This window comes from Cinclus cinclus, chromosome 20, assembly GCF_963662255.1.
Source record: "Cinclus cinclus chromosome 20, bCinCin1.1, whole genome shotgun sequence".
Classification (NCBI taxonomy): domain Eukaryota; kingdom Metazoa; phylum Chordata; class Aves; order Passeriformes; family Cinclidae; genus Cinclus; species Cinclus cinclus.
In genome coordinates this window covers 6,982,706-7,008,109 of record NC_085065.1, presented here as the reverse complement: position 1 = coordinate 7,008,109, position 25,404 = coordinate 6,982,706, and the positions used below count along the sequence as shown (strand labels likewise).

The following is a 25,404-nucleotide window of genomic DNA, read 5'->3' as shown; positions in this document are numbered from 1 at the left end:
GAAATCGTAGCATTTTAAAAATCACATTTGTTACTAGATAGTTGCTTTAGAATGGCACATCTGTTAAAAACTGGAAATTGAAGCAAAATGAGAAGTGACAAATCTTGATGCTGCCCACTGAGATCTGGCATCCTTTTAATCTGGAAGTACCTCAGAGTATTGGGTGCTTGCAGAGTTCTGGTTATTGTAATTAGGACCTTTGGGTTCTGTCACAATAGAACTGGCAGATTTTTATTGAATCCTGTTTCATGGAGTTTGAGATGAAATGTATTGGGTGCCATTAATTCAATGAAATGCTAATGCATGTTCTGAATATCTTTTTACATAGGTTTTGCTCCAAAATGGACAACAGCCTCTGCTGGTTTGATTCCAATTTATTAAATGCTTTTATACTTTAAATTCACTTTCTTTGGTGTAGGGAGAGATGTTTCCTTGGGCTTTGCTATTGCTGGGGTGGCTATCCTTTCTTCATAAAGAAATAATTTGTAGTGCACCATGGTATATCCAAACCTCTGTTCTCCTAAAATCAGATGTCCTTTTTTTCTGTACTGCTCCCTTTCAATGTGATTGCTTCCTTGATTCTTTGTTTTCCAGACCTTGGTGAGTCTTGCAAAGATGCACCTCCTTAGAGGATAGAGCATCTCAGCATTTTAATGTTGTATCTGGTGCATGTTTGAGACTCGGGGTGGAAATCCCTGGGAACTGGAAAGGACTGGCTGATAATAATGCCCAGCTTCCCATTCCCTTTGTGATTTTCTGCTTCCCTTTCTCCCAACAAATTCTAACACTTTAGGTCTGTGTAGTAACTTTTTTTAATGCAAGATATTTTGGCAGATATCAAATTTACTTTCAGCATTTAGATATATCAGTTTTTATTGGATCAAATATTTCTGTCAAGTACTTGGTTCTTAAACGTCTTTCTTCCATGTTTTACTAGGAAGGGATACTTCTTTCCTTCTGAGTCCACTTGGATTGCATTAAAAGTGATCCATCTTTGGTACTTACTGACATGGCAGTTGCTTTTCTTTCAGTTGATCAGTTAATGAACAGAGCATTCAGAAAGATTTTATTTTTTTAAAAAAATTTAGCTCTAAGATGCTTACTTTAACAGATGTCATGTTAAAGATGCAAAGTGACTACATTTTGTGCAATCTTAATTTCTAGCAATTCTTCTCTCTTCTGTCTTCCTTATTTGTTTTGTTTCACCTCCCACTCTCCCTTATTCTTTATTTCACTCATGAATGTTTGAGGGTTCAATGTCTTTCTCTTCTGACACCTGACCTGAGGTTCTGTATCCATGTCCTTCACAATACCCACTTTTCAACCCTCCCTAGCTGTGTGTGGCTGCCTTTGCTGGGGTTCAGTGCCCAGCAAAGGTACTGGCTTAGCACCCCAGGGAATGTCACCCATTTTCAGTTCCAATGGACCCAAGACCTACTGAAACTGAGTCACCTTGGGGAGTTCCACCAGGGATGTGAAACGGAGAGCTGAATCAATCCCTCTCTGCAGTGTGTGTGTTGTGGTGAGAGCTGGGCATTCTCCTTGGAGCTCAGCCTGCCAGAGACAGGGTCTGCATTGCAGTTCCAGCACTAGCCTGCCCAGCAATGAGGTGTCTGCAGCTGCAGAGATAGCAGGGCTGCCCTGGCAGGGGAGAGCTCTGCAGACAGCTTTTACCCTCCATCACCCTTCTGTTAAATCAGTCTGTCTTGCTGCTCTGGAGAGGGAGTTGGGCTGGCTGGTGTGGGTGCAGGATATCCCGTTAAGCCTCCTTCCTACTATGACTGTACTTGGGCTAACTGGCTTGATTTTTAAATGGATTAGGGTTTGAGAACCTGAGCAGTTGAGATGGCAGATTGGAAGGTGGGGTGTAGCAGGGAGTGAAGAGGATAGCATGTTTGGTCAGAACAGAATGGATGGAACAGCCTGAACATGTTCTGACTTCTGTGCTCTGGTTCCTTGTCTCTCCTGTGCTTGCTGTGGGTTTTGATCTTGTGCTGTTCATGTGACAAAGCAGCATGCTGGAGTTCCTGAGGTGGAACATCTGGAACCTAACTATGCAAAGCCTTGTTTCTTGTTTCCATCTTTTTCTGAATGTAAAGGACGAGATGCAGGAAGCAATCAATCCGTAGGGCAGTGTACTGGAAAGCAGAATGCTTGACAGTGGTCTAACACAAGTCTTAAAATCTTTGCTCTTTGACTTAGAAAGTAATTCTGTCAGTTACCTCATGTTTCTCAAATGCTGTTCTGTTGAATAGAATCTGGCTTGTTTTTGTGCCTGGATAAAAGCAGGCCTGTCTGCTCTTCATACCTGTGAGGGCTTTTTTGCCTTTGCTGCTGAGATGCTGCACTGCTGCTGGTGCCTCTTTCAGAGCTAACCATTCAGTGTGGTTTTGCCTGCTGAGTAGGAGGTAAAGGATCTTTCTTTTTTCTGCAGAGTTAAAGGGCATCACTTCATAACTATGGTTCTGGCTTTCTAAAGGCTTGGCTAAGGCTTTTATGTTTATTACTCGGTTGGGAAACTGAGGCAAAGCAATACTTGAGATTTAGTTGGAGAATTGACTAATACCTGTTGCCTCTCTCTGCGCAGGTTTCCAAAATAAACCTATTTTTTTCTCTACTTAAGGAAGTTACTCTCCTTCTCCTTTAGGAAACACCAGGCTGAGGTGGTTCAATATCTTTCCCTGACACAGAATATGGGCTTAGTTTAATGAAGCATAATTGGGCCATGGAAGTTTCTCAGTGTTCTGCACTGATACAACGTGACAGGACAGTGAGCCTGGCTCTGGCATTGGGAATGGACTTTGTCAGGTTCATTAGGATCAGCATATCCCCAGCAAGTCCCTGGCCAGGGGACAGGAAGAGAAGGCTAGTGGAGGTGTCTATTTACAATTATAGCTAAGCAGGGGCAGCTGTCACATTGTCTGTGAGATTAGACTTTGGATATCAGTCCAAGCAAATAGTTTTTTTTTTTTTTTAAGGCCTTATGCTGAGCATTAACAGCTTGATCTATAAAACCTGGATTTAGCATCTTTGCATCCTAATGTATCTGCCCAGCAACACCATCTTGTGTGGCTAAAGATGCATCAAGCTCTCCAGTGGGAATGGTGCTTTTACTTGGGTGAGAAAGTCACCACAGGCCCTGAAAGGAAAAAGGGTACTTACATGGAAGTATGTTTAGGACTTTGATACTGAATCAAGGAGATTGTAGCAATATCTATTACCTCAATAAATCTAGATTATGTGGGACAGAGAAAGATCTATATACACACAGTTGGGTGCACATTCCCACAGGGAGGAGCTGCTTGTGCCCAGCCTGATTGGATCTGCAGGACAAGCAGTGAGGGCTGTAGCACAGAGCCTGGTCTGACAGCCAAAGAATTATTAAACCTATCCGGGGGAGCTAAAGCAGTGTCACAAACAAGGAAGGAGGAGTGAAAGAGCAAGGAAGGTATAAAGGAGATACTCTCAACCTGGTTAAGGCAAAGGTGCAGGTAACAATATCCCCAGCATGGCTTATCCACATTTGTTTGTGAAAAGTGCCAGGCATGTATACACTGGGAGTAGTTGTGTTTGTAAAGGTAGAAATGAAATAAGTGCAGGATGTTCATTGTCTTTTACTGAGTGCTGGAGTTTAAGATGTAGAAAAACCTTGTAACACTTCTGCAGTTGTAAAACTTGTCACGTGCCATACAAGGAAACCAATCTGATTATTTTTGAGGTAGAAAGACATTGCATTCAAAGGGAGTGGATTTTATGTCATGCCGTAATGTGTTCAAAAGTGTGTTGTAGTTGGTTTGTACATGTGCCTTAAAATCATTAACACCTAAATTGTGAAATGCTTTTAACTAATGTAATTCCTCCAAGTTCTGAGTTTATCTTTAATCCCCTCAGCTAATGGTAATTGAGCAGTGTGTTTGATTTCAACAATGCTCAAGTGCTCTGTGTGTGTGATACGTGTTCCTTGGAATAACTGGTTGCATTTGAAATACCTGTGGACTTCATGGGCAGCAGAGCAAATTGTCCATAGTGAAAGGTTATGGATGATTAAATGTTGACTGCAGCTTGTATTGAAGAGAAGATGGGTAGACATAGTCAATTATTTATCATCTGTCCTCTAGTATAACTTCAGTAAAAATTGTTCTGAGTGGAGAGCAATTCAATCCATTTAAGTCTATTTTTAAGTCAGTAATATTGAAATGTTTTTATTTCAACAGCTGAATAATCTCAAAACAGCAGAACTTCTAATCAGATTTTGAGCCCTCAGAATTCTAGTGCATTAATTCATTACACATTTTTGGATCAGAATGGCACTCCATGGATATTCCGAGGCTCGAGGGTCATTTAGATTAAAAGGATTTTTGAATGTCATTTGGTTCAAATCCCAGTGGTTTTGGAGTGAGTCTTCAAAGTTTTATTGCAAATGAGGAGTTAGAGTGGGATTTCCTCCCAAGAAGCTGCAAAGAACCCTTCAAATTAAGTTTGTGGAAGTTGTGAATTCCCATACCATTTCTTATGACTCTACAGCACCAGCTGTGGAGCTCCCAATCCCATGGGGAGGGAGGGAAGGTAAGGAACTCTTTTCCTTGTGGACACTATTCCAGTATTGTCAACTTTTATCCTGGGAGCCCTGGGTTGAGGCAGAGAGTGGCCTTTACATGGTGATACCAGTGTTCTGATTTTTTTGGATACCACAGGCACATATAGCCTGGATCTGTGGAGAAATTGCTGTGCTGAACTGCACATGCACATAGAACCTTATGATGCTATTAATCTTGTATTGCCATGCAGCACTGCGCGTTTTGTTTTTAATGTTGTTTTTGGTTTCCTGTAACTTATATGCATTGTGCTGAAGTATGTGATCTACAGATTTGCTTACTTTATTATCAGTTGCAGAACAATATAAACTGGACAGTCCTTTAAATTGACCTGCCCTCTAGCCTCTGTGGGTAATAAATGTGATGAGACATTTCAGTAAACAAAAGAACAGACTGAGAGGAGGGAAGAGAGTAGGTTAACACCATGTCCTTTGCAGCACATGAAAGTTCTGTGGGTTTTACTGACCCTATTCTTTCTTCCCATGTGTTAGCAGTTCCCTGGAGAGGTACTAGACACTCGTTTTCTGTTTACTGGCTGAAAATACAATAGCTGTTCTATTTAAAATTTTGCTTTGAGAGACCAAATGGTGTGCTGCTGCAAATGGGAATGTTTGTAGGCAGGTCAGCAATGTCTTCCTCCCATGATAAGGGAATACATGGACAGGATACAGAATGGTCTAATATGCATTTTAAAGTTATGCACTCTTGGGATACGACCCTGACCACCCTCCCCTCCTCCAGGAATTTCTAAACTATCTGCATTATAATAAATTTGTGTAGAACTATGCAAAGGAGTAATTGGAGTACCTAGTTCTGGCTGCTTGGTTAAAATGGAAAAAAACAAATGGGGGTAGTTGAAGGTGGAGCTTTCAATCCTTTTGTTTGCCTCTGTGTGAGCAAGCATTAAAAATCAGAAAACAAATGGGATGGCCTGGTGAAACACTGCGTTTTGTTAGAGGATAAATGTTGTAAGCTTTTGACAGCAGTCCAAGTATATTATACAGTGTTTCTCTGAAGATAGCATGATATTTTGTTCTGGTCTGAATTATATTTATTTATTAGTTCAGGTGAATGCTGGTAAAATCAACATCTGTGTAACCAGCACTTAACATAAGTTACTGATTTGTAGAATGTCCATCAGTCAGGATGTCTTAAGCCAGTTTGATCAGAAAAATCTGAAACTAAAAATATTTATTCCTATGTAGCTAATGCTGCCAAGCATCATTTGAGGAGAAGCTGGCACTAGCTGAGGTTGGTGGCATCTGAAGGTCAAACTCGGATACGTAAAAGCTGTCTTGAGAGTAACACATAAATGTAGGTTTCCAGGTCCTGCTGAGTTCAGTTGTCATGTATGCAGCTGCCCCTAAAAGAAAAGATTATATAAAGCAGTTGTACAAATGCCTGATAATATCACTATTCTGAAGTGTTTGTATGCTCTGAGTAGAATAGCAAAGAAGCTAAAGTTTTAAAGAATAGCTGGGCTTTTTTTTTTTCCTAGAGGAAGCTGTTAAAATGTGACCTGAATATGTCTCAGGAAAAAAAAATACATTAAATTTCTCTTCAGTACACCTGTGATTTTTCTTCCTTTATTGTTCCTAGAGCCCTATTCATCTGTGAAGGTGAATGTTGGAAGTGCTAAAAATACCAAATTGCACATAGGCTTCTCCTCAGGCTTTCCCAGTTTAAAGTTCAGAGATGTGTGTCCAAATCAAGGCCTTGGAATGATGCAGGGATACCTGGTCCTTCTCCCCATGCATGTCCTGGATCAGTTACACACTGAGAGCAGCATCCTTTGGCCATGGGAGTAGAGGCTCATTAAAGAAGTCCTGACTGCAGGAGTACCATGTTGGTCTGTACTTGTCTCTTGTGAGAAAGAAAGCAAGCAGAGCTCGTCTTGAGTGCTAAAAATTCACAGCCACCCTGTCCTTATCATGAGATGTCAGTCTAGGTAATTTAAAACCACGCTTCCCTTGCAGAAAATATAGAAAGCTTATTTGTATTTTAGAAGAAAGGAGGAGAAGAAATGGGGGCTTCATATTTCTGTCTACAAAAATAATCTCATCATTAGCCTGTGGATTCAGTATTTAATATCTGAGGAGTATAATGTCTGACTTTCACAATAGTTTGCAATTAGGCCTATAGTGCCTATTATGTATCATGTAAAAAATGCTACTTTAGCTGGACATGGAGATCTTAAGACTCCAAAATGGATTTGAACATGGTAAATGTTTTCCAAACTCACGTTTGAAATATTGCATGCCCTTTCTTTACCCTTAGGGTGTTTTCTGTGCATGAATGTACAAGGAAGTTCTCCAATATTTTTAATTTATTATGGACTTCTCTTCTGGTTTGTGGTTTTACACACCGTATAATTTTGCTTCTTTCTTTGTTTCCTTAATGTCTCTAAATGCCTTTACTATTTAGCATTACAGGGGGAGAATATATTGGTCAAGGGCTATGCAGTTGTAGTACACGTAAATGTTACTAAAAATTCCTTGCTGTTTCTGTTCTTTTAAACAGATGATACACAATTATATGGAGCACTTGGAAAGAACCAAACTTCATCAGCTAACAGGGGGTGATCAACTAGAATCCACAACACACAGTAGAATTAGGTAAGCTATTTATTGCTCTCTCACCCTGAAATGAGAAAAAATTCCATTCATTTGTGTTTGCAAGACTTTGTCCTTTAATCCTGCAACAACAGTTCGGCTGAATCAGAAAGATTTGTCGTATGATTAGAATGCAGTAAAAGAACAGCGTAGAAATCCGTAGAAAGAGGCTTTTGCTGTTGTGCTGCTAAGCGTTGAGATGCACTTCATACATTAATTAGCCTTAGAGAATTTCAGCTTTTTGGAGTGTTTGTGTTGGGGCACAGGGAAGATGTCAGTGGCTGTCCGGGTCCGGCCGCGCTCCGGCCGCGTCTTTGTGTGCGGAGCAGCGGAGGTGCGCGCGTGGTAGCCGCTCGTCCTCTGGGCTCGCTGGGAATAGATTATGCAGATTTAGGAGCTTTGGAACCTCTGAACCCTGCGTGGAAGGAGGGAGAAGCACTCTGGGGCTGGCTGAGCCTCTGCGCTACTGCGTGATGCTGTGAGGAGCGGTGAGGGGGAGGAGGGCGGTGATGTCATTGCTTTGGAGCCGCTGCAGAAGAGTGGAACGCGCTGCTGCCGATGGCATTGTTTTTGTGGTGGCGGCTGAATGACAGACTTTGCCTCCAAAGATCCCCCCTTGGCCCCTGCGTAGCCTTCTCGGAGTCGGCGTTCCACCATGCCAGCGCAGCGCCATGAATCCGGGCTGCATGCTGCTGTTTGTGTTTGGCTTCGTTGGCGGGGCGGTGGTCATTAACTCGGCCATCCTGGTGTCGCTCTCTGTTCTGCTGCTCGTGCACTTTTCCATTTCCACTGGGGTGCCAGCTTTGACACAGAACCTCCCGAGGATCCTCAGGTACTCTGAACCACTGAACCCCGTCTTCGTGTGCTCTCGCTGCTCCTCTGCTTTCTGTTCCCCCTGCTTTTTCAAACGGGGACAAATGAGTACCGATGTCAGGTTTTGTTGTAGATGTGTCTGTGATTGTACAGAAATACAATCTGCTTTCTACATTGCCTTTTGTTAAAGGTCATTTATGTATCTCTTCTGTGCAAAGCTCTTAACGTCAGTTTATTGTAACCTGCTGCAAAAGCTGCAATGTTCATGTCAGAGATAAAGCTCAGGTTCAGTGTATTGTCAGGTGCTTGCCTGATCTTGTCTAAGGCAAATGTATGCAGCCCGAGGCTTTGTAGTATTAACCTGCACCTGTTTTAATCAAAAGGCTTATGTAAGATCAGTTAATTGATTTTAAAACCACAGGAATTAGTCGATCATGTTATTTTCCAAAAATATGATTATTGGTTGGTGGGTAAAAAACCATATCTTTCATTATTTAAGCGTTAGAGCTCTTAAAGCCTATTCACTATTGTTCAGCCAAATGTTACCCTCTCCTCTGTTTCTGTATTTGTATGGCAAGTTGCCAGATGTCTGTCCCTCCCCACACCCCCCTGCCCCAGGTTTGTCCTACGTGCCTGGAGCAGTAGCAGGCAGAAATGCATTAGAATATTGTGGCCAGAAGTAGTCTTGACCTGTTTTAATACTATAATTACAGATGGAAAACAGCTGGAAAAGTTTGAAAATGCAGCTTTTTGACCTGAAAGCTTGACATGTTTTACCTGTGGCTATAAATTTAATATTGTGTTTTATTTTAAATTTTGTAAAAATGCTAGGAATTAGTGCTCTCTGAACAGCTGTGGGACGTTTTCCTCCTTAATTTTTGGTGCATATAGACTTGGTGTGGTACTATGCTTTTAACTTGGGTCCATGAGCACAGAGTGCTGTTCTAAAGGTTAAAGGCAATCAATAGATGAAAGAAATACCAATTTATACCAGTAGCTGATAAAAAAAACTTGAATGAATATTTCAATATGAAGAAACAAAATAAATTTCAAGTGAAACTCTGTTGATTCATCTAGTTAGGAAGGTTATGTTTGTTTAAAACCCAGAACAAATATTTCCCAACTCTGAAACCAAACAAAACCAAAACAGAACCTCATATTCAGTAACTTATAAGATATTAAGATATTTTTACATTTTAAGCAGTGAGATAGTTTAAGAAGTAGATTTTTTTTTTTTTTGCAATGTGCTTTTTCTCCCTTGCAGTATTTAATGGAGTTGAGGGGTTTAGGGAAGCTATGCTTTTTAGCATAGAAGTTTAGAGTTCACTTTCTTAGCCTTTATTCATTTAGAAAAGGAGATAAAACTATAGGATGAAGGAATCTAATTGTAGAAGAATTGTTTTTTTTTTTTTTAATGCTAGTCAGATTTTAGAACTGAGTATCTAAAAGTTCCTAAAGGTTCCTGTAAATGCTTCAGTGCATCACTTCAGTATATTAGTTTAGGCTTTTAAAATACATGCTTCCATTCTGCTCAGTGTGGCATTTTCAGATTTTTTTTGAGCACTGGGCATGCAGAAGAGGTTCTTTGCTTTCTGCTCAACAAGCAGTGAAATAAATTGAAATTGCTTTAGTCTAATTGGATAATTTCTTTTAATGCAGACACTCTAGTAATAAGATGAATTTTCAAAATAAGCCTCTTTTGCAAACTTCATTTACTGTACAGCCTTGCAATGCACCTGACCTCTATTCTAACACATCAAAATATATTATTATAAAACTTCTTGCAAACTAATCTGGAAAAATAAGCGCTTCCATGTGTGAACTGTTTTGGTACCCATTTAATAGCCTCTATTTTGAAGACTGCAAAGCAGATCAGCTTTGTGGCATGTCCTGCAATAAGGAAATGTGTTGGACCCTCTGCCTAAGGCAGGCCCTTCATAGTGCAGCTCTGGCAGCCTCTGAAGGGCAGCTTTTTTTCTTCCTCCTTTTTGTTCCTGCACTTCTTATCCAATGAAACGGTCTCAGCCCTCTTTTGACATAATCTCAGTTTTTGTGGCCTGTCTTTTGTTCCCCACATGCCTGAGAGTTGTGGGAAATCTAAAGCAGAGCAGGACCTGTTACAATAGTGGGAATCCTTGGAATCCACTGTGGGGTTTCTCATTCCAGCAGTTGCAGATGCTGGAACGTTATCTGATGTTTTGAATTTTGTGACCCAGACTGATTTTGTTTTTCTGACTTTGCTGCCTGCTTTGTTGTGCTAAAATACTTCACAATTAATTACTTAATCTGGAATGATATTTCTGAAAGGCCAAGATAGCTCCAATGTGAGAATTAGGTGCAAAGGTTTTTGTGACAAGGAGCATCTTTGTATACCTGGACTGGGAAGGTTCTAATTGGTAAATAAAATCCCTTTTTCACTAACTTTTTTTTGGAAGTAAATAAATCAAGTCAAAAAATACATCAAAAAATGATTAGCTTTTCCTTTTCAAATTCCCTGCCATATATTTATTTGCATGTAGTTTGTATGCAGATACTAATTCTGCCTCAGTTATGTTTAACTTAGGTCCTTGTGAAAGAAAGCATGTGTGACTGTGACTTGACTTTTTATAATGCCAAAGTGTGAGAACTATGGCATCACTTCTGCACCCTTTTATTTTCTGCCTCTACTATACTTAAAGCTGTGCTAGTTGATTACAATCACTTTTTTCTACATTACATTGTTCTGTCTGAACAAACACTTTGCTTATCTCAGTTCTAGGCCTGGCTGATATTTTTCCTTTTCAGGGCTGGTCACAGCATCCTATGAATGGCATTGCACACAATGGTTTTGTCTCTTGCTAGCAGAGACAAATGAAGCAGGAAGAATGAATCCTTTTGTTCACTGAGCACACTACTGACCAGGGGATTTTTTGTTTCCTTTGAGGGTTACTGCATAAACCTTTGAAATTTCCAAATGCTGTTTGCCATAGGGAAGTAGAAAGAGTGAAGAAGTGAAAATTTGGGGTGAAATAATTTGCTTTGCTGCCACAAGCTTTTGTGCAGCTTTAGGGTGAGGTAGAGTGTTGAACTGATCTTGGGTAAAACTACACAATTTTTAGCTGAGCCAGTTGTAACATTAGTAATTCCCTGACCCAGTTCTTTTCTCTTACGCAAATCCATGTAATTTCTGTGATCTTCAGGAATAAAATAGCCAATGATTTGAGAAGAGGCTTACTGTTTACAGTTTTGCAAATACTTCGGTTGATTATTTAGCTGTTTGCTGTTGTAGAAATTATGTGCTTATCTCTTGGAGAAAAAAGGTGCAAAATAGTATTTTTAATAGTGGCTGCTGAAAACTATTTTCAGTCTGACATAAGGAAACACTTTTGTCTTACACTTCTGCTAGTGTTTCATTTCTGGAAAACTTTTCTTTGCTACAGATTAGCTGCAGTGTAAATCAATAACTGCTATTTAAAGCCATGGAATTGACTTGGCAATTGTGAAATGAGGCGTTATTGGGTGCTGTAGCACAGTCTGAGTGTGCTGCACTGTGCATTTAATGGAGCAGTGTCTGGATGTTTGAACCTGGAATTTCACCACTTCCCTGCTGGTTTCAGAGGCCTGCAGGAAAATAAACTGTGGGACATGTGAGATGGCTGATGAACCCTGCCTGCCTTTCCAACAGGAAGGAGCGTCCAATATCCCTGGGCATCTTCCCATTACCTGCAGGAGATGCTCTCCTCACACCCGAGGCTCAGAGAGAGGTGGCAGAAACACCTTCAGCAGAGCACTGGAAATTCCACGAGCTGAGCCAGCCACGGTCCCACACCAGCCTCAAGGTGAGCACAGCCTGGCTGCCTTGTGTGCCAGGAAAAACTGCCATAACAGCTGCTAGATCTTGGGGAGGATGGAGAAAAAAAACAAAACAAACTACATTGAAAGAGAGGAGGTAAACCCCTAAAACATTTCTGTATAAGCCAAGTGTGTTGCTTACTTCAGTGAACTTGGAGGGAACTTTCTTAGTACAAGAAACAGTTTTGGGGACATTTTCCAAATGAGTGATAATATAGGTTAGTTCTCCTCTTATTCTCAGCTGTGGGTCTTTACTTTCTGACTGAGGACTCTTTCCAAAGGTCCCAACTTGTTTTTCCAACCTAGATATGTTACTAGGTAGTGGGAACAGTCTAATTAGCTTTATTAATGCTGCTTTAGAAGGAAAGCTTTGGTTGTTACATGGACAGTGCTCTTCATGCAGCCTCTGCCTACTACCAGGTGTATGGTGCAGGTAGACACAGAGCTGAGAATGACCTAACTAAAGACTAAATTAGTCTGTGATCATGACTTCCCTTAGTAGCTTTGGCTATTTTAATTTCTGCAATTGTTCTATGTTCCAGCTGTGAGAGGGTAGAATACAACAATCTGCAGGTGTGGAGGAATGGGGGAGTGGTGTTGGAGTGTGATGAGTCTGGCAGTCTAGGGTGCACTCACAGCACAGAAGGAGGAGGATCTGCAGAGTGAAGAACTCTGGAATGTGTAAATCCTTACAATATGTATTTCTTGATGAGGTTTTTTGGGAGCCTGTGGATGTACTGTTATTTCTGGAAAGGCATACAGTTGAGAAGCGTTTACTCTTAAGTGAACTTAATACCTGTCTGGCAGGGGAATGTTAACTGATCAGAACTAAAAAACTACTTAGAAGTAATAGGAATCCATTTGTTTATCATAGAGGTAATAAGGAGATAGTGGGAAGAGTAAGTAGTGGTTGATTATAGGGATATCAAAGTGACAATGTGGGTTTGCTTCTAAAAATCTGTCACTTATAAAGGATGCTAGTCAGGAGGTTGGCTCTTGAATATGTCCAATTCCCTTTGTCTTATGGTGTTAACATCACTAAAATGGGCAGATTTTAGATAAGTTGACTGAAATATAACTTATGTACAATAAATAAAAATTATGAATAAGAGTAGGTGGAGATGAGGTGGAAAGGTAAGGTACTGATTCCACCTTTCCCCTCAGAAAATTGGCTGATCCATATTGTCAAAATAGGCTTCTTGGTATAGTTCTTATCAAAATAATGCACTGCTAAAAGGAGAACTCACTAAATAGCACAAATTGTAGTTATTCAAATCTGTTTATTGAGAATAAGTTCTTTGAGTCCAAAGCAACATCTTTACTTTGTAGCTGTGAATGTAAAGTATTTCTGAAGTGAACCTGTTGAGTAATATTGAAGTCAGAACTTGTTTGAATATATTGAAGTCAAAACCAGCATTTGAAACTTTTTTTCTCTAATACTTCTGAATATTTTTATCATCCAATGCAAGGCACAAACAAGATTCTGCTGCTTTCTAGCATCTATTTTCCTTTCATGCCTGAACCTTTCTTTAATGATCAGTGTTTCCTCCTAAAGTGTCACGAAGAGGAGGTGGCAGAGATAAAAAACTGGACATTCTGTAGCTTGTGCAATAGTGACATTGCTGGATAGCATTCTAAGGTGACACACGTTTATATTCCAGTCAGTCTTTTCTACTCATTCCTGCACAGCACTGCAGATGAGTTACTCCTTCAGATATAATTATTGAATTTTTAAACTATTTTTTCTTTTATTTCAGGAAAAGTCTTTTGACAGCATAGCCAAAAAAAAGCCAATTTTGCTAAGTCAACACAGCACTGTCTTTCAAATGTTTAGGCTTTGAGATATTCCGATTAATTCAGTGTCACTTAATGAAATTGCTTTTGCTTTCCTTTAGTTCTAGAACAAACATTCGTAATAGTTTAATCTGTGTGGTTTCCAAGAGAAAACTAAAAAAAAGCTATAGATAATAAAGTCAGAAATATGAAATAGATGGAGTGATTTGAAATTCCCTTAGGGAAAGGACCATTCTATTCCCTGTTTTTTCTTGTGCTATCAAACTATTCTCCTTGAGCTTTGCGTGCAAAAGTCAGTGATCAGTTTGTGCTGCATCAGTTAGTGGATGCTCTTGGAATACAAAGCTGTAGAAATGTTTAAACAGAGCCAGCAGCTCTGCTGAGGTTTTATTCCTCATTTGTGTGAGCTCTGGATGCCCTTGGTAAGGGGCACCACTTCCTCCCTTCTGTATCTGCTCGCTCGAGTATGAACCATTAACCAGTGCCTCAACTTCACCCATTCAAAAGGCAATTGGGTAAATTGCAGAGTGGTTTGTTCTTTTATTCCTTTAGAGGAAAAAATTCCTTTATTTCTGAATACTTTTGACAGAAAATCAAATATGAATAATTGGTTAGTCTGCAATTTACTATAAGACAGTGAGAACTGTCAGTAATTGATAGGCAGTTAGTGCTGGTTTTTTGTTTCTAGGGCTTGCAAATTCAGTGTGGAGATGTTCCTATAGGATGCAAGCTTTACATTTATACTGATATACATAAATGTGTGTTTTGCTCCCTGTCCCCGCACAAATAAAAATTTTGCCTTAGTAAGTTCCAAAAGGAGAAATCTGTAAGTTACAATTCATAGTAATCTTATACTCAGTGCAAGTGAGACAGGATATATCTACATGCACGTCTCTTCTGTGGTTTTTTTTTAATAGCTTTAAAATTCAGTTTTATTTCCTCCTCAGAAATCATGCTGTGAACTTGTGCTTTGCAAAATCTAAACCTGCTTTTTTTTCTTGACTAGTTCAGTCACATTATCTTAATGTCACAGACTTGTCCAGGAGCCTTGCTTTCAGCTCTGGTTCCCAAACAAGTCCTGTAAAAACTTTTAATAACAAGTTACCATCCTGCCTTCATTTTGCACACAGCAGCCTCAGCATCTTTATTTTCCCCAGCAGTATTCCTCTACTAGTGTGTGCTAGAAACTATTGGCCTAAACAGGCAGACTTGTTTTCCTCTCTGCAGTGAGCTGTTGTTCACTGTCATGTGCTGCTTAAGTCATAAATCAGACATCTGATGTGGGTCTGGGCATGAATGGGAGGTAAAATGTGCATGAAGGAGATGAGGGAAGAGCCAAAAAAGGGCTGTTAGGATATTCAGGTAGTGGCCTCTGGTTGTGTCACACACAGTCCACTCTGCCCTGCCACCCAGTGCCTGGTGCAGCTCTGAGTGATGGTCCCAGTCTGGAGTCCAGCACCTGAATTAAGGCCATAGTTAATACCATACTTGTGCATCTTGACACAGTGTCACTGTAATTGTTGCGAGGAATCAGCTCTGAGGAGGAGCTGTTTACTGATGTTCCTTGGTTGAGCTGAAATCTGACTGGACAAGAAGTTACTGCAGTTCCATGTCTCATTCCCAGTGTCAACCCATGCTCAGAGTTCATGCTGGAAAGTGCATAAAACCTGAGTGAAGTGTTTGCAAATATGGAAATGTTCAAGGCCAAGTTGGACAGGGCTTGGAGCAACCTGTTTAGTGGAAAATGTCCCTGACCACAGTAAGGGGTTGGAACAAAATGATCTTTAAGGTCCCTCCCAACCCAAACCATTCTGTGACTATGATTCTATGAATTACTACAGTTTTATATCAGTTAAATCCATGTTTGCATCAGTGCTTCAGGGCTGCTTTTTAAGGTACCACGTATATTCCGAACCATTACTTTTATAACAACTTTGGGAAGATTAAGGAGTTCCTTGTGCAGCTAGAAGGACTCTTAGAATAAGAATGCTGCTTGTTTTCTGGAAGACTTAATGGAAAAGTAGTGACTAAAATTGTCAGCTGAGATCAAACATTGCTATTAAAAATAAAGGCATTTTTATGTAGCTATAACTGCCTTAACAAGAGTGAAACAGCCATAGGCTGAAGATGACTGTACTGTCTTAAAATATTATTTTTGTCTGTCTTTGCATTTGCATAATTTTCAGTCAAATAGTGATTTTGTTGTCTGTTCCTTAGTTTATATGCCCAAGTCTTCTAGTAACATTTGTAATGGTGCAATTCTAGGATGAACTCTCTGATGTTAGCCAAACAGGCTCCAAATGTACTACTCCAGCATCCACAGCTGCTTCAGATGTTCCTGTGCTGCCTGCTGAAACCCCTCAAAAGGAAAATGTTGAAGGGCTTGCAAAGGACACAGAGATGTCAAATGAGAAGCTGGATGTAAGCAAGAATATTGAAGTACAGGTAGCTCAAGAGACAAGGAATATTTGCACTGGTGAGCTGCTTTATAACTTCTTAATGTGGGGTTACTATGGAGCTCATATTTGATCACTTAAAATCTTTTGTTGTGCCACAAATGAGAACGGGGTTTTTACTCAGATATTTTAAGGAGTACAGAATATTGGTCAGTGATAAGTCTGTTGTTTATTGGTGACTTTAGTACTTTTTTTTTTTCAGAATCAGAATTATTTATGACATTTATTTAGCAGTAGAAAAGGCACAGGGTCATGAAGTGCTGGACGTCTTGGTTTCAATTACAGAAATAGTACAAAATAACTGCTGTTGGATGACTTGTATTAAATTCAGGAGAGACTTAGAGATTCCAATGTCAGCACTAGAGTATCAGAATCAGTGGGTCTTTTCATTTAATTACCTTGATAAGTCTTTGAACAGAAGTGTCCTAGGTTGGTGATTGCTTAAGAACTACTACATATAGTTAATATGTCGTGATGATTTTGTTTATGGACATGTACCACTTGCTTTGCCCAAGGGGGAAATGAAAATGAAGAAAAATCTGAAGTTCAGGCAATCATTGAGTCAACTCCGGAGTTGGATATGGATAAAGATCTCAGTGGCTATAAGGGTTCCAGGTAAGTTGTGTGGTGTGATTTGAAGATGATGACAAATTTTAGGTGGTTATTTAAAGATGCTGTGTATGGGAATTTTCCTTTCTCTTGTCTTTGTTTCATTCTTGTGATGAGAAGGATAGAATTACCCTGTATGGTGAATCTTGAGGGTGTAAGAGCTTTGTGTGAAAGGAGTCCCTTCTCTGACCAAAGGAATATTTTGACCTCCTACTATTCAGTTCTCTTGCATTCTTGTTATATTAAATGACTTCCAGTTGAGCTGAGCTGTCTATTCTTCAGGCATTTGGGCTGACTAAGTCCTGACACAACTGGATTTCTATAGGCCAAAACTTGATATGCTTTAATTTATTAAAATCCTGTCCAGCTCAGTATCAGCCACTGCTTCAAGTTTGGGATCTTGATAACAAAGCAGTGAATGAAAATAGAATCTTGAACTTGTAAGCCAACTGAAAGCTTGTGGGGTTTGTTTGAGGGAATAAATGAAGTACTGGTAAAAAATAAAGCTTTTCTTTTTGTGGGAGTGTTATCTTCATGTCTTGTTTAATTCTCTGCCTAGCACTCCCACCAAAGGCATCAAGAACAAAGCATTTGACCGTAACACAGAATCACTCTTTGAAGAGCTGTCATCTGCTGGTTCTGGCCTAATTGGAGATGTGGATGAAGGTGCAGATTTACTGGGTAAGAAAGGTTATTTAAAGATGCTGTATACAGCAGTTTTCCTGTTTAGGAAGTGCTTAATTATTATTGCCAGGCTTCATTTGCATTAAAATTGTTTGAGTGGCATCCTAAGGTCGTTATTGGAATGCAAAAGCAGAAAAAGGTGTTTGTTCTTTCTCTCTGTATAATGATCTTAATCTTTTGGGACACTCCCTACACTATTCTCCATTTCTCCCTGTATGTTCTCTTACATAAGGATTTTTATCTCAAGGAGGGATTTTTGTCTTGAACTAGTTTTAAGTAGTTTTATTCAGGTCGTGCCTGATCTGTAGTGGCCTGGCTTTATCAGCTCCTTAGGGATTTTAACTTGAAAGAGAATTGCAGCAAATGAAATGGTGGTAATTTGAGAATCAAACTGTTAATTGATAGGGGAGGAGAAACCCATATTTCTCCTTTCCCTAAGCAGCTTGCTGTTGCTTCTATGCTGACTGAAAAAAAAAAAACAAACTTGTTTTGAGTTGAGCAAGATGAAAAAGGTCATCAGAAGAATAATCTTTCTATAAACAATATAGCAAGATATTTTTTGCCAGATAACTGTTCAGGACTCATTTTGAAATAATGAAAGCTGGTACTGTGGGATGTATAAAATGCAGATGCCATTCTCAGGTGCTTTCAAGATGGGTTGTGTGCAGACAATCAGCAGCTTGTTTGCTTCTGTCCTCTGAACCTGCAAAAATACAGATTGTTAGGACTGTTGAAACTCTTGTGTGTAATCTGGATTTCTGGTTGTTCAGTGTTCCTCCAGAAACTTATTTTACATCAAACAGGTGACATTTCTGCAGGTATTACTCACTAGAAGTAATGGGCCTATCTCCAGTCTGAGGTGGTTTTACTTTGTTGTCACTCTGAGCAGTGAGGCTTTCCACATCCTTCTTGTCATACTCCATCCAAAACTCTTGGATGTCATTCCATTGTCAAAGGGACAACTAATCACACATTCTGCATGCAAAAATACAGATACTGGAGAAGTATTTACATGGAGCAACATCCATCCCTTAGCTGTGATAAATTGATTAAAGAAATCAAACTGTTCGTCAGGATGTCCTGATTCTAATGCTTTGTTTTTCATGAGTAAAAAAAAATACACTTTTTAGTATAATTTATTGAAGGCTTGTCAGTGAGTTTATTACCATTTTCTGAAAATCTACTGCTGGAAACACCAGTGTGTGCAAACTAAACTTAGGGTTATATTTGCATTTGTTATGCAGAATGTGTTGGTCTGAAAATTTTATTTTAGAATTGTGATTTCACTTTGAAGACAGCCATAGTCCAAAACCTGAAAAGCCACACCTGCATCCAGGGTAGTCTGTGTGTTTTTTAAGTATTTGGACATGTTCTAAGTGAGCATTAAACTTCAGTATGGAGCTGTGTAAAAACAGTTAATTGGGATTCTCTAATCTGTTTTCTCTTGGGCTGCATACCCAGGGGAATATTCTGGTGTGTATGCTTCTCTTTTCAAAAAATCTTTGAAATCTGTTGCTTCTCCAGTTAGGCATTCTTGGCTGCTGCTCTCATAAAATACATTCTCTGCATTTTTTCCCTGCTTGTTAACTTTTTTTTTTTTTGCCATTGCACTCTGGCTTTCTAGTTTTTGTTCTTGCATTATAAAAGATCTTGAAACCTGTTGGACATGATCCTATGTACTTCTGTCTGTGAATACTGAAAATGTTTAAAAAGCATTTGCAACTTAAGTAAAATCTCTTGATGGTTGCAGTATAGGTGATTTCTCCAGATATTGATAAATGTGGCTGATCTAAGTTACTTCAGTAAATGTAATTTACTTTTAATCCAAATCCCAGAAAGAGAAATGTCAAAAAAGGGAACTTTGACTTGCATGTCTATATATAGATACCTTTCTTTCCTTTGTTATCTGAATATCTTTCAAGTCTTCTGCTGCCAAAGTTGCTTAGAAGATTGTGTTCCTAAAGTATTTTAAAAGGCCTCCACCATTAAGATACCTTTTTCATTCATTATGTTAATCTTGAATTAACATAATTTTTACTGTTATCTGTGTGGTAATTATTTTGCTGTGCAAGATGCAAAATAATTACTCTCTCCTGAAATTACCTTTTTTAAAATTCTGAAAATTATATTAGATATGCAAAAACTAGGGTGATAAATTAATTTCTAGAAATTTAAGTAACACTGAAGTAGTTACTTGAAAAGTTATGTTCACTTTTTTCCATAATGGCATATTAATTGGAAGCTTTGGAATGGTTTAGAATTTCTTCCAAGGGCTGTGTTTCTAAATAATTTCACAGAAAATGAGAGACTTCTATGAAGTTACTGATTTTTATAAGAGGTTGTGACAAACTTAAATTCTTCAACATCAGTCTTCTGTATAAATCCTGCTTCTAATCACATCACATCCCACTTCAGATTTTTGGTGGTGGCTTTGTTTTAGTTCGCTCTTATTTCCTAAGTCTAAATCTCTGATTGCTCCTCGCTCATACTACACCTCACATGAAATGTTTCTTGTTCTTGTTTTTGCTCTACATGGAATGCATGGGCTTTAAAGACCATAATTTCTTTGGTAAGGTATCATTTGCTCTGGGGAAATCTGCAGGGCTTTCACAATCTGAATTTATTCAGCATGTCTTGTGTCTGTAACTGATACACTTTGGTATCTAACATGGTGTAAAAGACAGTTGAGCATATTAAACTTAACTTTTTGTGGTCTAATACTTCTGCCATATATGCTGTGCTTGGTTTTTGACTTAGTACTGTAGCATCTTCTAAGTATGCAGAGTAGCAGCACTGGCCTGTGATTAGTCAGGGCTTAGTCTTTGGGCTTAATTTGAATTCAGACTGGGAGAAGGTGGGGGGGGAAGCTAACTGTGGAAGGTAGGTTGGACCTGAAACTTCACATAGCTCACAGTTCTTCTGACAAGTTTGTCATTCTTAAAATTCAGTTGACTTTAGACAATAGCAAAACATACATTTTGTGAAAACATCCGTTTTATTTGCTAATTCCATGTGTTTGTTTCCTTTGGAAAGGAATGGGGCGTGAGGTTGAAAACCTTATTTTGGAAAACACTCAGCTGCTGGAGACAAAGTAAGTGAGAATGTTTGTGTAAAAAATACTGACTTCCTGTTATTTCATTATATCTTCAATATCCTGATACAGAATTGAAACTATTCAAATGTTCTTTCAGCTCTAAGAGTAGTGTATGTGTGAGTATTTTGAATTTGTAGGTGTATTTGTCTGAGTTGGTCTTCTAGAAATTAAGGACCTGAGAAGCAAAATCTGCTTTTATCCTTGTGAGGCTCCAAGAAATGCAGTGCTGTATCCTGATGAGATCAACTCCTTGTCAGACTCACAGCTTTAGGTGCAGAAGCAAATCCACCAGAGCAGTGTTGAGGAATTTAATCTAAGCAAACTTGATTTATCAGTGCTTTTTTTCTAATAGGGAGAATGTGAATGTGTTTGAATGTTGGAGATTTGGGGGGAGGTGGTTTGACCTCTAAGAAAGCTGTATCTCTTTACAGCAGTTCTGTGTAAAAAATGTGTAGTTATTCAAAAATAAAACAAGGCTGAAGCTGAACTGCAAGACCATGGTCATCCTTATTATAACCATGTGTTTTCAATGTTTGTGTAGAAATGCATTGAATGTAGTGAAGAATGATTTAATAGCAAAGGTGGATGAATTGACCTGTGAGAAGGATGTACTACAAGGTGAATTAGAGGCTGTAAAACAAGCAAAACAAAAGCTTGAAGAGAAGAATAAAGAACTGGAAGAAGAGCTAAGAAAGTAAGTTTAATTCTGTGGTTGTTGAAAAAGGGAAATGTAGACCTCTACTGTGGTATTTAATGCAGCTGTTTTTTACTTTCTACTTAGAGCTCGTGCAGAAGCAGAGGAAGCAAGACAGAAGGCTAAAGAGGATGATGATGTAGGTGTAAATGTGTGTGTGGTTTTGTGTGTGTAATTCAGTGGGACATTAGAAGTCTGTGTGTTTAGTGGGTGCTGTTAAAACTTACTGCTTAATAAGTAGTGATAAAGGTCCTCCCTGTATAGAAATGACAGAAGATCTAAAGAGCACAAGTAAACTTAAATTGACAGTGATTAGTTTGCTTGCTTTCCTCTCTGCCCACTATTATCACACACTTTTTTTGAAGAGCTATTTTCATTCACATTATATCTCATACAAATGGATGGGAGGAGAGGAAGGTAAAACTCACATTTCCAAAGCCCCAAACTGTTTGAAATCTGGACCCGTGCCCTAGCCTGGCTGTTCCCAGGAGGCAGAAGGGGCTCTGCAGGGCCCCGTGGTGCTCCTTTGTCCCTGCCACGTTTGTTCCTTGTGTGCCCAGAGCGATGTCCCCACGGCGCAGAGGAAACGCTTCACACGTGTGGAAATGGCCCGAGTGCTGATGGAGAGGAACCAGTACAAGGAGAGGCTGATGGAGCTGCAGGAGGCAGTCCGATGGACTGAGATGATAAGGTGAAAAGGCTCTTAAGAGAATCTTTAACACAGCTCCTTGTGCCCCTTAGCTGCAGAGTGATCTGGTCAGCAGATTCGTTGCCTTCTGCTTGTTTGCCTCCTCCTATGAGGAATATTGTTTTTAAGTTATGGGCATTTAATTTGTCAGAATTCTTGGTGAGACCTCAGTGAAGATGTATTACTTCATAAGATGTAAAATACACACGTTTTCAAGGGATGCTTATTTTGGAACAGTTAGAAAAATTGGTAATTGTAAATAATGTTAATCTGGTGGGCAGTAAAAATTACTCTGTGTGTACATATACCTCGTGATGTCAAAACAGGGATAATGTAGTTTTCAGACTGAGCATAATTCCTCTGGAAGAACTTGGGTTGTTCAGGATAAAACAGTTTAAAGTTCTGCAAGATGTGTTAAATATAAGCAATAAAGGTGGTGATTTGGTCTTATCTGCAGCTGTTATATCCAGCTGTTAGAAGGTATGGTTTACAAACCTAAGTCTTCTGCCTCAGACCTCAGCCCAGCTCATCCTTGTCCCTGACCACAGGTTCCAGAGGCTGTGGTGCTGCCTTCTGGCCATGGACAGCAGTGACATGTAATTGTTCCCATTGTCCTCATGCCTGTGACCCTTCGGGAGGAAAAATGCTCATTCCCAACAGCCATGGCTTGTTCTTCTGTAGCTGTTTTCTGCTGTAGAAATCCTTTCCTATGTCTTACCTGTGGCTATGGGAGCACTCACTTTATCAGTTGTTTACTGATGTATTGAAGATTAATAGGCTTAAAAAATAATGTTTAAAATATTAAATAGGGGCAGAATAATTTAAAATGGTTTGCTGCTTTCTTTGAGCTTTTTTCATTACGAAGTGTTATGCAGACTTCTCTCTTCTGTCTGAAAAGTTGCCAGTTTGTTTGGGATGCAAAGAAATGTGGATTAAGTTTTTAATGCAATTGTATTTCCTCTAGTGGTAATTTCAGTATTGTCCTCTGATCAGTAAAGAAGTAGCAGTGTGAAAAAAGTCTTGGTTACTTTCAAGATGTTATCCTTTTTAAAAAAGAAGAGTTGCACACGGTTCCATTCCTTTTCCTGTTTTAGTTGTTGCTTACTCAGTTAACTTTGAATTCATTTCTTTTAGAGCATCCAGAGAAAATCCAGCCATGCAAGAGAAGAAAAGATCAAGCATTTGGCAATTGTAAGTATAGAAACACAACTCACTGGCAGAAATAAATAAAGGCCCTAACCAATTAGCTGGCACATTTGTGTATGTTAGCTAACTATTTTTTGGCAGATAAAGATACCTTAACCTTTCTCCTCTTGTTGCCCAGCATGCCAACTCGGTAAGACTGGTCTGGAAGACAAAATATATTGTAAGGTGCAGCATGTAGTGAGTGGCTGTGCACTTTGTGAAGTTAAATGCCAAAGTGATGGAATTTTTTTCTTGCTGAATGTGCACCAGGATTCTTGTTGTGGATATTTTTTGTGGATTCGTTTTTATGTTGAAAAGTAGAAACCTGAATAGCACGTATGGATTGCATTTATTTCAGCTTCTTTTCCTTCTGTGAAGTACAGCTTACTGATAGTTACATTCTCCTTGCAGGCTTCAAGCTCTTTAAATCTAAACCATTGTTTTCAACAACAAGATATTTGTCCAATAATCCTTTTGATGTTGTGATTTGCTGATAACTGTTTTATCTTGTTGCCTAGAAAATAGTGGGGGTTTTAAATCTCTCTGCATGAACTAATGTCCTTCATAGAATTGTCTTCCAGGTGTGATATTAACATCCTAATGTTGTTGGTTCCCTGTAGGTGTTAATTCAAGATGAAATTTCCATTGAATTTGACAAATGGGATAATAATTTTTAAGAATTTTTCTTACAGACATGAGTTTTTGTGCTTTGAGAATGTTGCTGAGTGTGTGGTGGTTGCTGCTATGTTGGGCTCCAGTTTCTTACTTTAACTGTTTTGAGCAGGCTGACATGTGGTGTTTTTCCTGCATAGTCAAGTTTGGATGTATCTGACAAATCTTGATTCTTGTCTTTTTCTCTTTTAGTTTTAGCAGGCTCTTCAGTTCATCCAGCAATACAGCAAAGAAGCCAGAACCTCCTGTCAATGTTAAATATAATGCTCCAACCTCACACATTACTCCATCAGTCAAGAAAAGAAGTAGCACCTTATCTCAACTACCCAGTGACAAATCTAAAGCCTTTGAATTCCTCAGTGAAGAGTAAGACATTTTGATTTTATATAGTAGCTGTGCTCTATCAGGTTTTTACTCTTTTAGTCCTCTAAGATTACTAGCATGTGGCTAAGTGAAGTATAATGTTCTTCTGAAATGAATGTTGATTCATAAGGACTCAAGATAGTGCAGAGTGAAATGTGCAGCAGTGGCTGAAATATTCTACATGGTAAATACCACTATCTTGCAAAAAAAGTGCATTTAGGCACAGGAGGCAATGCTTGGTACACTTTTATATGCAAATGTTGGAGCTGGGCAATAACTGTACAGATATTTAAGGTTCACTTAAGAGTCAAGCTAACAAGAATCTGCAGGTTTTTTTTTCTCCTGTGCTTTGTTTGGGCAATATATCCTTGTGAGTTACAACTTTTAAAGCTCCTAGTAGAGGTACACAACCCAAGCTACTTTCTTTTAATGATGCTGGCAATAGACTTTCATATTTGCCTGTTTTTCACCAATCCCTTAAAAATAGCCCATAGGAAACCTGTTGTTTTGATAGGTGAAAAAAAAACTAGGGGTGTCCTTGGTTAACCCAGTGCTTCCACAGAGATCCTTGATATTGAGTTGAACAGCAATTCCCATTACACAAGATATTTTGAAGAGCATAAATAAGTAGTTCCTCAATGCTGACTCTTGCCCAGAACTGAAGCCAGTTTAGCCTCACGCCGGGAGCAGAAGAGGGAGCAGTACCGCCAGGTGAAAGCTCATGTCCAGAAAGAGGATGGCAGAGTGCAGGCTTTTGGCTGGAGTCTACCTCAGAAGTACAAACAGGTATGGTGTTTCCAAGTGCAATGGTAACAGCTTCATGTTTTGTAGCATTTGTATAGGGTATGATTTCACAGCTTGTGTTTGAGTGATTCCAGCTTTTTTTTGGTTTGTTTTTTTTTTTATTTTCCTGAACTTAGCAGTAAAGAATCTCTTTAAAGGAAACAACAATGCAAAACATTTAATTGTGCTTCATAAATTCTGAGCAGCTGATTGCAAAGATTGTAAACCTCTTTTAAAAGTGACATTTTTCTTGTTTGTTTGCTTTTTACCTAGGTGGCAAATGGTGCACAGGGTGAAAATAAGATGAAGAACTTGCCTGTACCTGTTTACCTAAGACCTTTGGATGAGAAGGATACCTCTATGAAGGTAGGATATTTCCAGTGATGGTAGAGAGACTTGGGCAAACTACAGCTTGAATATTTTTGGTTTGGACTCAATTGTATTCTTTTTCAAATTAAGTTGTTTCTTTTTAAAACGTAGTGAAGAAGAATTTGTCTCAGTAAAATGTATGTGACTTCAATTGTAATTAAT

General features: G+C 39.1%; 1 protein-coding gene across 6 annotated transcripts in view; it reads left to right on the top strand.

The window, feature by feature from the left end:
• SPAG9 (sperm associated antigen 9) overlaps positions 1-25,404 on the top strand; it is a 61,260-nt gene that overhangs the window by 18,141 nt on the left and 17,715 nt on the right. For 3 of the 6 annotated variants that reach the window (XM_062506395.1, XM_062506393.1, XM_062506394.1), the window contains exons 4-16: positions 7,116-7,210; positions 11,685-11,838; positions 15,911-16,121; positions 16,617-16,716; positions 17,270-17,391; positions 20,428-20,485; positions 21,030-21,182; positions 21,270-21,321; positions 21,743-21,873; positions 23,005-23,061; positions 23,920-24,093; positions 24,747-24,876; positions 25,147-25,239. In XM_062506395.1, the coding sequence (XP_062362379.1) occupies positions 7,116-7,210; positions 11,685-11,838; positions 15,911-16,121; positions 16,617-16,716; positions 17,270-17,391; positions 20,428-20,485; positions 21,030-21,182; positions 21,270-21,321; positions 21,743-21,873; positions 23,005-23,061; positions 23,920-24,093; positions 24,747-24,876; positions 25,147-25,239 (1,530 nt within the window). Of the gene's footprint in view, positions 1-7,115; positions 7,211-7,878; positions 8,040-11,684; positions 11,839-15,910; positions 16,122-16,616; positions 16,717-17,269; positions 17,392-20,427; positions 20,486-21,029; positions 21,183-21,269; positions 21,322-21,742; positions 21,874-23,004; positions 23,062-23,194; positions 23,207-23,919; positions 24,094-24,746; positions 24,877-25,146; positions 25,240-25,404 lie in introns of those variants that run through there. The other 3 variants (XM_062506399.1, XM_062506398.1, XM_062506396.1) reach the window with 2 other exon arrangements.